A 14712-nucleotide genomic window follows, 5' to 3' on the forward strand; every position below is an offset into this window, starting at 1 on the left:
GACTGGGAGAGTCACTGAATCCACCAAATTAAAAATCCCTTTGTTTCCCAACACCCCACCCTCCCAAATAGGGAAGCAACTAATGGACTTAGGAGGGGTTTAAAGTGATAATGTTTCCTCCCCTTGCCCTTTATGACTCTTCTGCTCCATTGCTATCCTATATATGCCTACTTGGTAGTAACCATTGGCTGCAATCCTATATATTTATCTAACTGAAATCAATGCAGCTTACTTCTGATAGACCTTTTCCTTAATTTTTTTTACCACAGTCATATGGCTGCCTGTCAACATATGCTGTATGGCTGGCTTACAGAATTGAGAATAAACTCTAGTGAGAACCAAAATAAAAAAATATAGCATATACAGCCTAAAACCTCCTTTTCTACCAACATTTAACACTGTTTTTAAATGCCAATTGTTTAAAAGGCCTGGCTGAATAACATGTTTTCAACAGGTACTGGATCTACAATTAAGGTTGCATCCAGCAATTCTCTCTAGTAAGTCCATTCCATATATGGAATGCCACTGGCAAAAAGGCCCTTTCACCAGTAGTCACACATCTCACACCATTTGATGGATGCACACAGAGATGGACCTCTGAAGAGTTTCTTAAGGTCTGGGTACCTATATGTGGTATGGAACCCTTTATGTAACTTGGTCTAAAGCAGGAACAAGATTTAAAAGTTAAAACCAGCATTTTAAGTTGGGCCTGGAAATGGACTGGAAGTTGCAACAAAGTATACCAGCTATGGCTCAAATCACCCTTTGAGCCATGGAGGCACTTGGCATATATATGATTGCCGTGTATAATTCTACAATCTGACTTGTCAGTTCTTTAATCGATGAAACCCCCTCTTGGATCCACATCTTAATGTGGTGAGGAGGTTTGAGAATGTCAAAGAAGCTGAGAGCAATGCTGTTAGGAAGCCAGTATAATTTCACTAGGCTGGCCTCCTCGCAGGGTCACCCAAGGTCAAGAATGCTCAAGGCTGGGACACCAGACTAAGATTACCCTCTTCAGGGGTAATGGTCCTATCAACAAAAGGAGAATGGATCCAATTAGTGGTGTTGGAGGTGGAGAAACTACTGAAGAGCAGCTACTGGGCAGCAGCGGTAGTCGAAGCACTGGTGGAGGATCTTTTGCAGACATCAGCAATGGGACTCAAGCTAACTCTGAATTTTCTGATTGAAAACTCTATGATGAAACAATTCAAAATGAAACAAGAGATAGTGCCAGAAGATGAAACCCTCAGGTTGGAAGGCACTTAATGAGCTACTGGGGAAAGGCAAATACTAGCAGCATTTCCGCTAATGATGCTACTAGATCATAACTGAAAGGAAGTCTAATGGCTGAAATGCACAGAGGTGAAAGGAAAGTCTGATGCTGCACAACCCATACAACTGGAAAAATGAAATGTGAGAATCATGAATCAAGAGAAGCATGGAAATTGTAAAGCGAGAAATGAAAGAATGAGCATCATAGAACTTGGGTGTGAGTAAACTGGAATGGGATGTTTCCAATCAGTGTTTTACTCTGGAATGACAAAAAAAAATGGAGTGGCTCTAAGACTGAGGCAAGATGTAGCAAAGGCAGTAAGAACCTATAATGCGAAATCCAACCAAATAATACCAATCAGAATTAGTGGAAAACTTATCTACATAACCACCTTCAAGTCTATGTTCCAACAACAGAAACTGAAGAAGAATAAATTGAAAACTTTTATACAGGTGTTGAAGAAAAAATTGATAACACAGCAAAATAAGACATGCTGTTAATGCTGGGCGAATGGAATGCAAAAGTAGAAAACAAAGGAGCATCAAATATTGTAGAAAAATTTGGTTTAAGGGTAAGATACAAAGCAGGAGAACAACATAGAAATTTGCGATGCTAACAGTCTGTTTATCGCAAATACATGCTTCAAGCAAGTAACCAGATGACTGTTATAGGATGTCACCAGATGGCCAACAGAGAAATAGATTAGGTAATCAGAAGCAGAAGATGGTGAAGCTGTATTCTAGCTGCCAAAAAAGACCAGGAACAGGATATGATAATGACTATCAGAGTCTAATTACAAAAAGCAAAGTCAAAAAAAGATAAAAAAACAGAATCAAAAAAAGATCAGCAACAAAAAAAAAAAAAAAATTGCCAAAATGTAACTTAAGTTACATCCTCAAAGAATTTAAAGTTCACATAAAGAACAGATTTGAAGTGCTCAATTTAATTAACTGTGAGTCAGAAGAACTGTGGACTGAAACCCGAGACATTATTAGAGAAAAATGCCAAGAGACAATTTCTGTAGCAACAAGAAAGCAAAAGCCCAGACGAATCACAGAGGAAACACTCAAAGCTGTAAATGACAGGCAAGAAGCAAAAGCAAAAGGTGACAGAAATAGGGTCTGAATCCTGAATAGATTATTGCATAAAGACAAAAAGAACTGTTACAACGATCAGTGCAAAGAGATAGAAGAGAGCAGAAAGAGAGGGAAAACAAGAGTCCTCTTCCAGAAGATCTAAGAAAACAAAGAGAAATTTAAACCTAGATTAGGAGTGCTAAAAGACAAAAGGGAAAATAAATCTGCCCAGGAAAAAATAAAGAGAAGATGGAAAGAATATGCAGAAGAGGAAAGGATGACAGATTTCTTTGAAGCAGAATCCAATGAAGAACAGCCTGTAATATTAGAAAATGAAGTAAAAGCTGTTCTGAAAGCACTTTCAAAACATAAAGCACCTGGAGTAAAGAAGATACTTGTAAAACTATTCCAAGCTGCAGAAAATGAATGACTTCAAAGTCTAACAAAAATATGGCAACAAAAACGGAAAACAAAACAGCAGCCAAGAGACTGGAAATGTTCAATATATATTCCAATCCCCAAGAAAGGAAATGCAAAGAGTGCAGCAACCACAGGGCTATCGCACTGATCTGCCATGTAAGCAAAGTGATGCTCAAAGTGTTGCAACAAAGAATGCTACCTATATGGAACACAAGAAGCCTGACATCCAAACTGGATTCCAGAAGGGAAGAGGCATTAGAGATCATATTGCAAATGGACACTGGCTATTGGCACACACCAAATAATTTCAGAAAAAGTTCATTAGATGTTTTATAGATTACAGCAATGCCTTTGATCGTGTGGTTTATGAGAATCTATGCCTCATTCTGAAAGACATGGGTGTGCCTCAGCACTTGATTGTCATGATGCATAACCTGGATCAAGAACAAGATGTGACAGGACAGAATACAGAGAAAAAGAATGGTTTCACATAGGCAAAGGTGTCAAATAAGGATGTATTTTATCTCCCTATCTGTTCAATATGTAAACAGAAAGAAAGCTGGATTAGAAGGAGTGAAAACTGGGGGAAGAAACATCACTAATTTAAGATATGTGAATGAAACCATACCACAGGCAGAAAGCAACAATGACTTGAAACAACTCCTGATAAAAGTGAAAGAAGTACAAAAGCAGGACTGCAGCTGAATATTATGAAAATGAAATTTACATCCATAAAAGAATTGCATAACTGTACTGTTAATAAGACATTGAAATTGCTAAAAAAATGCATCCCTTGCCTCAGTCATCAATTTAAGGGGAGACTGAAGCCAAGAAATTTGAAGACTGAGACTTCTAAGGGCAGCAGTGAAGGAACGAGAAAAGAGTAAGGATTTTTCACTTGAGACCAATGCCAAGATAATCTACACTATTGTATTCCTGCAATCACCATATATGAGCATGAAAGCCAGACAGTGAAGAAAATTGACTGGAAGCAAAATGATGCATTTGAAACATGGTGCTGGAGGAGAGCTTTGCGAATACCCTGGACTGACAGAAAGATGAACAAGTGAGTCATAGATCATATCAAGCCAGAGCTTTTCCTAGAAACAAAAATGGCAAAACTGAGACTGTCATACTTCAGACACATCACAAGAAGGTAAGACTCATTGGAAAAGCCAATCATGTTTGGGAAAGTTGAAGGCAGAAGATAAAAGGTAAAATGGATTGAATCCATAGCCTTCAGATTGGAAGAGGTGAATGGAGCTGTCATGGACAGGTCATTTGGGAGGGCCTTCATTCATAGGGTCAGCATAAGTCGGAAATAACTTGATGGCACATAACAATTGTTGAAAAAAATACTAGCATAAAGTCATAAATCTATACATGCTTACTTTAGAATAGGTTCCATTGAACTTACATCTGAGCAGACATAAATAAGATTGCACAAAACAAATCCTCATGAGATAAATTATTCTAGTGTTCATACAGAATTGCCTTGCCATTTTAACAGAATTACAATCTAACATTTACTTTAATTAACAGTGGAAAGTATTATGAGCAGCACAATGTGCTTGGAGCAAGACACATTTCTGTTGCTGTTTCTTCCAGTAGCAATGAACAGAAATATCAAAAGTAGATTATGCACAGATTTTTTAACAGTATCAACTGAAATTGATGACTATATTTTGGCAATAGATATTTGTGTTGTGTTATAAAAAGTTCTCTGTATATTTGGTTGAAACTATTCAAGTGTCAGTGTCTTCCAGAGTCACTGTGACCAATTCAAGACCACAACAACAGAGGTAGGTATGCTTGAACCTTTAGATTTCAGTGTTGTGCTGGATAGTGGGTCAAGTATATAGGAAACAAGTGCTCATACATTAATTTCATTAGCTAAAAGCCAAATAATTCACTATTTAACTAGCTTGAGGGCCCACTGCAAACAACCTTTAAAACTGATGGGAATATCAAAAGCATTCTGGGATATGACATATAGGTTTGCTGTTCTAAGAAAATAGAAGACATGCTCATTTAGGACAAATCCCTTGAACATATCTAAACTAGTTTTGGGTAGAATTCATCAAAGCTATTTTTGTTAACCCCGGGCTGTCTTTGTTAATAACTCCATTTTTCGTATTCTTGTAGTATGCTTCCTGGTATTGTTTTCAGAAACATTCATATCATATATTTGCCCATTCCAAATTCCATTCTGGCAACTTCAAACCAGTTCTTGTACATTTCTATTCCTCTTTCCATACTAGAAAGATATTGTGCACCTTTAAAAAAATATCCTTATAAATCCTGAGCTGACGTATATTGTATCAAATTACTTAAGGATAAAAAATTAAGGCTGTCACATTACTTTGTTTAGCTCTAATGCATTTCCCAGCAAATGCCTATTAAAGGTTTTTATATATGAGAATTTATTTATTTATAATAAATGCCAATGTAATAAATAAATAAGAACAACTTGCTCATTAAGGAGTGTGACATTTGAATATTAGTGAAATTTCTAAGTAGAATACAGCATGTGCTTAATATTTTAATACTTATGACTAGAAAATAAATAAAAAGAATATAGAAAAAAATGGAAAAAATAGGAAATAAGGCTAGAAAAAATAATCTGTCCCTAGATAGTAAAAATCTGTTTTACTACATCTTAGGCACACCAAGAAAATTAACAAACTCACATGTGCAATTTCACTGAATTAAATGCAGGCCTTCTTTTTCAGTAACTGCATTCTATAAAGTGGATCCAAATGTTAAATGCTATACCCCATAGGACATGTGTTTATATAATTAAAAATTGCACTACAGTGAATGGGCAGAACATGGGAAGCTCATTTTAAATGGACATCTTACTCTGATCTTAACTATTGTTTGCACTGTTTTTTCCACACTTTCAATAACTGAGTATGCAAAGTGACATCTTATAAGACTTGGGCACTATTAGGACTCATTCAGTCTCTTGCTACCAGGCCCACAGAAACATTCTAGGAAAGCCTTTGCTGATTTGGTGCCCTCCAGATGTTTTGGATTTCAATTCCCAAAGGCCCAGAGAACAAGGCCAATGGTCAGGAATGCTGGAAGTTGTAGTCCAAAACATTTGGAGATCATCAAATTGGGAAACACTGCTGTACTGTCTAGTGTAGTCTTTCTAAACTTGGTACCATACAGATGTATCACACTAGAACTCCATCTCCAGTCAACATATGTTTTAGTATTACTTCTTTGGCCATGCTACTCAAGGATGGTGAGGTTATATTCCACAGCTCTAGAAGGAACCAGGTAGGTGGACAGTGGTCTAGGGCATAAGGATAGAACACAAGCAGATACTGCATTGGAAGATGACTAAACATTCTAAAAGAACACCTGCTGTGACAGCAAGTACTATCAGGAAATGGCTCCACTGTTATAGGAATTTGAACTTACTCATCACTTAGATACTCTTCCTTGACTATGTCATAAAGTTGTTTAGCTCAAGATGGCATCCAACTGTATTTGTTGCTGCTTATAGCTTGGCAATTCCTTTAATACATAGTTCTGGTATATTAAACTTCTATCCTGCTCTATTTCCTAGTGCTAGCATATGAATAGTAAACACCTATTTGTAGGTTGTTTTTTTTTTCAAATATAGACAGACAATAGGCCAAATCCAGGGATCCTTGCATATTGCATGCACACTGGTGTACATGAGGATCTGTTCTACTGAACAGATATCTGGATATCCAGAGAGGACAGTGAAGCTAGAATCAGTCCCCCTGCAGCCCCAAAGAGGTGATTAGCATAGTTAAGACTGAGAGTTGTTATATTTTTCACCATTGTCACAGTGGTAAGCCATGTGCAAGCAATTGGCTGCTTGATGTGGGTCATTCCTCCCTCCTTGAACATTAGGATATAGACTCATTCCAGAGAACAATTTGTGTTTGAAATAATCTTGATAAACTCAGGATAAAGAGTAGTATCTTATTGTGCTCATGTAGGATTCACTATTTGTGCAATGGAGCTTTTGGTCATTAGGACTAACAGAAGAGTGCTCCACTGATCTTTCCTGGTACAGAAACAACTGTTTCTACTTGGGTCTAGGCTTACTTTTAGAATGCAAAAGCCTGACTGTGCAACCAGTGGGTCCTGCAAGCACAATGAAACCAGCAATGAAGTGACCTAATTTGATACTGTGTTCTGTGCAAGTAGTCCAGATATTGATTTAACTGTAATGAACAGAGCTAGGGCTCTATACTACCAGTATAATAGTAGTCATAGAGAAAATTAATAGAGCTAATGGTGAGCAACATGTAGTTTCATCAAGGACCTAATTGAACAACAACTTTCATGATCAATGCATTGAATTTAAGAATTAATTAGCTACTAACCAACATTCAAGTAGGACACTTGATATACACCATTAGTTAAGCATGTGATTATCCACCTTATTCATCATTCAAATAATTCCTTAAAGATAAGGAATACAGAGTATTTCATTTAATTTATGGATTTACATCTGATAAAATCTGTGTATAATACAATTTTGCATTTTACTGTAATAGATATTATCTGTCAAATTTGGATTAAACATCTTTTAGTATTACTTTTTAAATTTCAAGAGGAGAAAGGAGAGTTGGGGTGAGGGGAACTTCACATACTTCCACTGCAGAATTTCTGCATTTTAAATAGCAGCTTAGAAACATTCAATGGGTTCCTTGCTCCTACGCCTGATTGCCACAAAAACTGAAAAAGGATTCAGGACGGGCGGTTGTCCTTGCTACAGACATGTATCCATTCTATCCATTCATTCACCGTATTGACATGAACCATTAGCTGCTATGTAAGCCACAAAAGCTGGATATGTGTTAATATGTTTGCAGGTCATTTTCCATATATGTTTTAAATTTTCTAGCAACATTCAATATCTTATATAAAGTTGTAATTTATCCTAGGTTTGGAAACAGGATACAGAATACATAGTAATATCTTCAGTGAGTATGTTAATTTGGAAGGCACCACAAGAAGACCTTTTAATGTTAATTATTAATCTAAGGCCAGGATACAGAAAGACCCATGTATGCAGTACTTTTGCATGGAAGTGTGGCTGATTTTTCCTTTTAGTGACAACCTTCCACAGCTTATGGGATGCTGCTTCAAAAGGCCCCTGTCCTGAAGTGGTGTGCTAGAAGATTCTAGCTGATGATGCTGCCTGAAGGGGTGAACTGAAAGGCTCCATATATACTCAGCATTTTGTACTGCAGCCTAAATTAAAACAACATTCAACTACTCTTGCCTCCACTTTCAAATCTTTTCACTTTCTCATACCAACATATTTAGACCATAACAAGGAATGGGTTTTTGTTTTTGTTTTGCTAGTATATAATTATTTCATTTGCTATATGCAGTGCATACATTTTTAGGAAGGCCAAACTGCAGGTACCAAGATAGTATTGTTATACCAGAGTTTGAAGAAATAGTTGCTGCAAATAGACAGAATTAGCTGGCAGGGACACCCTTTCCCTCACATCCTTTGTTCAAACACAGGGGACACAGACCAATGTATAGTACAGATAACTAGATCCAGGGAGAGTTTTTCAGGAGTTACCCACAGACTAACTCTGGATCCAGTGCTATCAATACAAAACGAAGTGTTGACTTAAATTCATGATGATGCAGTCTTACATATCTGTACTCGATATGTACAGAACTTCCATATTGCTCTAAACACAATGCTTCCCAATGGAGTCCATTCACATTGGGAGCAGTATGCTAATCACAACAGACATTTAAGCTACATGGAACATGCAAAATACATATTAAATTTTACATGATATATGTTATTGATGGATAAGTTTACTCATATTGGTAACAATAGTTATGGTTAAATATTTAAAGAATAATTCTAATTTATTGAACTCCTATTCAAATACTGTTATCATGGAAATGAAGCAGTCTGTATGTATATTGCTTGTCCTTCTTTCAGGTATATTTTTATATTATGTTCAGGAACCAACAAAAAGTATGTTAAAATGTCTACACTTTATAGATAGCTATCAATGATGGCTATTTCATTTGGTATTGGGTTTGTGTTAAAAAGGCACAAAACAGCATCTAAAGGTAATCCAAATTCAATCACAGTTAGAATTAAGGTTGGGATGAACTCTTGGAATCCATTTCTCTAGTCCCAGTCCTGCAAACCAAGCTGAACCAAGAGAAAATCCAGGGTTGCTTGTGGACTCCTGGCTGTATAACTGGCAACCTTTCTTGTCAGGTGCATCTGTCCAAAGAGTGGCTGCAGGATAGGGAAGAGGGGCACTGTTAGCAGTCATGCCAGATACCATTCCTGGCAACCAACCTTCTTCCACACCTGGTACAGCCAGTGGTGGTAGTGCTAGGCATGGAAGAGGGGTAGTGCTAGCAGTTATGCCAGGTGCCATTTCCAGTGACCCCAGAAAACAACCTTTTCCCCAGCCAATGGTGGAAGTGCCAAGAGCAGAAGAGGAGCACTGCTAGTGCTTGTGTCAGGTACAATTCCTGGCAACCCCAGTGACCAAGCTTTTTCCATTTCTGGTACAGCCAGCAGCAGCATTGGGAATGGAAGAGGAGTGATGCTTACACAGTGCATGGGGTTGAATTCCCCCCCCCCCCCGAGAGTGCTCCCAAGGAACTTGGATGCAGGACTGCTACAAAGCAGACCAGATTCTAGGGAGTCAAGGCAGCACGAGCAAACAATTCCATGCACACCCCTACTGAAAAAGACCCTCTGAATAGACCCTTTGAAATCAATGGGCCTTAAATTATTCTCGATTACCTTAAGACTAATATATTTCAATGAATTTACTTTGACTATGACTAAAACTAGATCAAACATGTTCATTTTAGTCCTGATTTGTTGAAAGTTCATAAACTACAACAACTTGGAAGAAGTGTTTAAAAGATTGATTCTGGCACACTGCACCACTATTACCTCAATGATATAAAGGACGATATTCTTGTAGAAGCAGTATAAGATGCACTTAGCAATTCTGCTATAATTCCAGGCACCATGGACCAAGAGCAAGTTCTTCAAGTACTTGAACTATGAATGATAAAAAAAGGCTTAGATATATATGTGTGGTGCTTAATTAACAGCTTATCACTTTAAAAGGGTACAGAACCCCTTTCAGCCTGAGGGCCAATTTCCATGTCAGAGAAGTTTTTGAAGGCTGTATTCTATTGGTAGGTATGGATTAAGACAAAAGGGTAGGGTACCAACATAATTTACCTTAACAGATTTCTTGTCAGTAATGAAGCCTCAGGAAAGGCATTTCAACCTTTTATAATTGGGGAAAAACTGTGCCAAAGTCAGGAAGCTGCCAAATGAAAGGGGGAAATGGGGTATGGCTATCTGGAGAACCACACAGAACCAGGATGATATCTCTGAAGGGCTGGATTTGGCTCTTGGGCCAAACGGTTCTGCTCCTCTCACTTAAAAGGACTGTGCTTTATATTCTGTATCAATGCACATATTTACCTGAGCTATTGAATAATCTGACGAATTAGCTGCTTGTAGCCCTTCATTTCCACTAATACCAACACCAACGTGTGCTGTCTGTATCATGCTCACATCATTTGCTCCATCACCAATTGCTAGCGTTACAACTTTTACTTGCTTCTTAACCATTTCTACAACCTCAGATTTCTGAAGAGGTGAAACCCTATAAAAATGAAAAACATTTTGAGAATGACATCACACTATTTTTCTTAAAAGAAAGCAAAATAAAATAAAAATAAAAATTGAGAATTTCACAAACTTCTGAAATCCTAATGTTTGGAAGGTCCTTCTAAATGCTGTAGTGGAGGGATTATGAATGTATGATCCCCTAAATGTTGGTGAAGTGCAACTTCCATCAGTCCTACCAACATAGCCAGTGGAGACAGATGACCAGACTTAGTCCAGTAACGTCTGGTGGGCCCACATTCCTTATTCCTGTGCTTTGGTGGAACAGAAATGGTGCATGAGCTTTCCCACCCTTAGATGAGGAAGGAAATATGCATGTGGGATATGCATGCTTATTTATAAACTCATCAGTTTTCAGCATACACTGAGAGCCATTTCTAGCAAAGGAGGGCAAAACAATGTTGCCCTGTAGAAGACCTTTCAATCCTTAAGCCACAGTTGTTTATATCTTGGGAATGCTTTGTTTTTCTTTGATATAAAGCAAATAAATAAATACAGAACAAGCAACACAAAAACAAACAAAAACAAAAAAGATACAAAAAAAAAATGGGTTAGGCCAAGAACTTTTCATCCCCTCCCCTCCCGCCCTGGTATATACATTTCATGCATATTCCTTACTATCATACAAATCCACATACATATGGGAATTTTTAAAAAGTTGCAGCTGTTTGTGAGTGCAGCTGTTTATGAGTATTTTGTACTGAAGAAGACAAAGCATTACCTGCAACAAATAACAGCTTTACATGACAGAGCCAAATCCAGAAAATATTGCCTTACACCAAAAGTCAAGGCATACTTCAGTGTTTTGCCATCGATAATAAGAGCAAAATCATTTTCTTTCCTCAAAGCATCTCCTAGGGTGCTGCAATGATGGCTTAATGTCTCTCGTGTTGCCTGTAAGGTATCACCACCAAAAATAAACATTACTTCAGTTCTGTTGAATAGTTTTATACTTCTTCTGATGTGCACATATTTATTTAGGAGTTTTCTATCCTGCCTTATTAGCATAGCTATTACAGCAGTTAAAACACAATTTAAACAATATTATGAAACATTTTAAAAAACAATAATTGTGATTACCTTAGAACATAAAAATTAAGTATATTTTGGAAAAAGTTAATTTTAAAAAACCTTTTAGAAACAATGCATTAAGAAAAGAATAGTCAAAGCTGGGGCTTGCATGCCTTTTTTCTGTTAAACTTGCATAGAATTAAACCTTTATGTTGTAATTTCATACCCATTTTCTTGAACTTAAGTTCCAGTGAACACAACTGACTTCCTTCTAAGTGAATATGTATAGGACTGCACTATTGGAATGGAATCTAATACATTCCTACTGAAGAAGCATGCCATATAGTTTAGATATACTTGCTCTCAGCTAGCAACAGGACTGTAACATTAAGAGTACAATAGTACCTCAGCTCACAAACACCTCGGTTCACAACCAAATCAGAACAGAACAGAATTTTGATAAAAAAATTGCTGCAGGTTGCAACCTCTGCATCAGGTGACAATCATGAGCACGCCCGCCTTCCCTGCACGGGTGTGATCGTGGTCGTGCTGAGGGGGAGATGGCTGTGTTTGTGCTGGGGGGGGAGATGGCCACGATTGTTCCCATGTTCTCTGCCCAAGTGTGCCTGCGCCCATCTCCCCCCCAGCGCGCCCATGATCGCACCCGTCTCCCCCCACCCTCTGCATGATTGCTGGGGTGGGGGGGAAGGTTGAGATGGCCACGATCTTTGTTGTTCTTTGTCACTTTGCTTCAAATTTTTGTGAGTAAAAAAATAGTTGCAGAACGGATTAACCTTATTTACATTGACCTTATGGGGAAATTTGACTTGGCTCACAACCAATTTGGGTCATGACCAGAGTCCTAGAATGGATTAAGTTTGTGAGCCAAGGTACCACTGTAAATTAATTCATGCTGGTTAATAAAGGCAGGTTGCTTACCTGTGTGGTCAACTGCATTCACGCATATGGACTCTGTGCCTGTGTGGAACCTGTTGTCAGGAAGATTCAGTAGTTATGAGCATTTTGGTGGAAACCCCTCCTGCACCCTGGCATCCATATAAAAGGAAGGAACTCTCACCATTTCCCTCAGTTCCAAATGAGACCACTTGGTGGCCTTGGGATTGAGGAAAGGCTCGGTGGTGTAACCTCACATTCAGTGAAGCGGTACAGTAAAGGGTACTGACAGACACATAAGCACAGACTGCTGAGTTGTTCAGGACACCCTGTGGGGTAGGTGAGTGGGTTGTGTGAATGCACAGATGACCACTTGAAGAATGACAGTTACAGGAAAGCAACCTGGCTTTCTTTTCATGGCCTCTGTGCATCACACATATGGACAACTGGCAAGCTTACCCATTTTTGCATGGTGGGTTGGTGTCACCATTAGAGTATTGGTAAGAGGGCTATTTCCAAAATGTGCAATCAGTCGAGAATTGAATGTCAAGTGCTTGGTGAAGGTGCATGGTATCAACCAGGTTGCTGTTTTACACAGCTGTGGTAGAGGGATACATGCATGCAATGCTGTCAAAATTGCCATTGCTTAAGTTAGGTGCACTTTTGGCTGGCTGCACTGGGAGTTGCAGTCCCAACAGTTCATGGGCTGATGAAATTGTTTGTACCACTCAGTCTAAAAGTCTTCATGGTGAAAGGGGCTGCACCTTTGCTTTGCCTGCATAAGAAACTAAAAGTTGGGAGTTGGGGGCATCTGACTAAAGGTTTCTGTCCTAGCATGATAGAATATCAGCGCTCTATGCAGCATAGAAGCCACTGGGCTAGATGGAGATGGAAAAAAGGCTGGCAAAATACTCTGTTAGTTCAAATGAAAGGAGGATCCAATATTTTGGAGGAAGGAAGGATCTGGATAGAACAATACCGTGGAAGACAAGGCATGGAAAATCTATCTGCAGTGCACAGAGTTTGCTGGAGGGTTAGGTAGATGTAATCACCACCAGGAACGCCACCTTCCACAACAAAAGATGAAGATTGTCACCGGGGGTTCAAATGGTTTCCTCTTCAGAGTTTGCAAGACAGCCAACAAGCTTCAAGATCATGTCAGCGTAGGTGGAAGAATGCTCTTTAGTCCCTTCAGGAAGTGCCTACTTGTTGGATGTGAATAAGCTAGTAAACCCTGGATCATGTCATGGAAGGGGGAAATAGCCACTAGGTAAATTCTGACAAACAATGCCTTCAATTTGCACTGAAACAGGATTTGTTTGATTGTACAGCTCTTGGGATCAAAACCTTCGTTGTTGGCAAAGAAGGAAAAAGTCTTCCACTATGCTGAATAATATTTCCTGGTCATTGGTATCAAGGCTGCTTCTTGGCCAGAATTCAATTCAAGGCTCCCTATCCGAACAAGGAGGCATCTGTCATAACCATAAATGATGACTTGGAACTGAGAAACAGCATTTCCTTGGAAAGCCTGACATACTGGGTCTACCAGGTGAGGCTGGAACAGACTGTCGTAGGCATCTGTAGTCATTTTCGTGGGTGGATGACCATGGGATCGAAGCTATGGACAAAGCACAGCTGAAGTGATTGTGACCAGAGCCTGGCCAGGAGAACTACCAAGACAGTCAACACCATGAGTCTGAGAGACTGTTGAATCTGGAGGACTGATGCTTCATGCTGTTGGTGGTGCTTGGAGGCCAACTTGACCAATCCTGCTGCTCTGAGTCCTTTTGCTGCTTGGTGGAGTCTATGCATGCTCCAATGAAGAGAATAGACTGAGAAGGGAAGAGAATAGACTGAGAAGGGGAGAGAACAGACTTTTCAACATTCAGGCAAAGACCCAGTCTACCCAACAATGTACATGTGGTGTGGAATGTCTGAAGCAATTCTGATCTGGTTGAGGCCATCAACAATCAGACATCCAGGTACAGCTATACCTGGGACCCCTGTAGATGTAGGTAAACATATATGATGGACATATATTTCATTAAAAACACTGGGGGCAGTCAAAAGTCCATGGGTAAATCTAAAAACTGGAATATCTCTCTCCCAACTTGAAAATGGAGAAAATATCTGTAGTATGGTGCTATTGAAAAAGGCCTTCTTGAGATCAATGGATGCAAAACAGTCCTCCTGTTGGAGTAGAGGTAGAATGCCTTGGAGAGTAACAATCTGGAACTTTCTAGGCAAGACAAAATAATTAAATTCCCTCAGGTCCAGGAGCGGTCAAAGCCCTCCATCCCACTTGAGTACCATAAAACAGCATGAGAAGA

The 14712-nt window shown here is 38.9% G+C and overlaps 1 protein-coding gene across 4 annotated transcripts in view; it reads right to left on the reverse strand.

Annotated features, from left to right (window-relative positions):
• ATP8A1 (ATPase phospholipid transporting 8A1) overlaps nt 1-14712 on the reverse strand; it is a 99878-nt gene that overhangs the window by 19888 nt on the left and 65278 nt on the right. For all 4 annotated transcript variants that reach the window (XM_044417876.1, XM_044417875.1, XM_044417877.1 and 1 more), the window contains 3 exons: nt 11199-11371; nt 10271-10454; nt 9725-9835 (listed from right to left, as the gene is read on the reverse strand). In XM_044417876.1, coding sequence (XP_044273811.1) covers nt 9725-9835; nt 10271-10454; nt 11199-11371 — 468 coding nt within the window. The remainder of the gene's footprint in view (nt 1-9724; nt 9836-10270; nt 10455-11198; nt 11372-14712) is intronic.

The sequence above is a fragment of the Varanus komodoensis genome, unplaced genomic scaffold, assembly GCF_004798865.1.
Source record: "Varanus komodoensis strain SLA01 unplaced genomic scaffold, ASM479886v1 scaffold9, whole genome shotgun sequence".
In the NCBI taxonomy this organism is placed as follows: domain Eukaryota; kingdom Metazoa; phylum Chordata; class Lepidosauria; order Squamata; family Varanidae; genus Varanus; species Varanus komodoensis.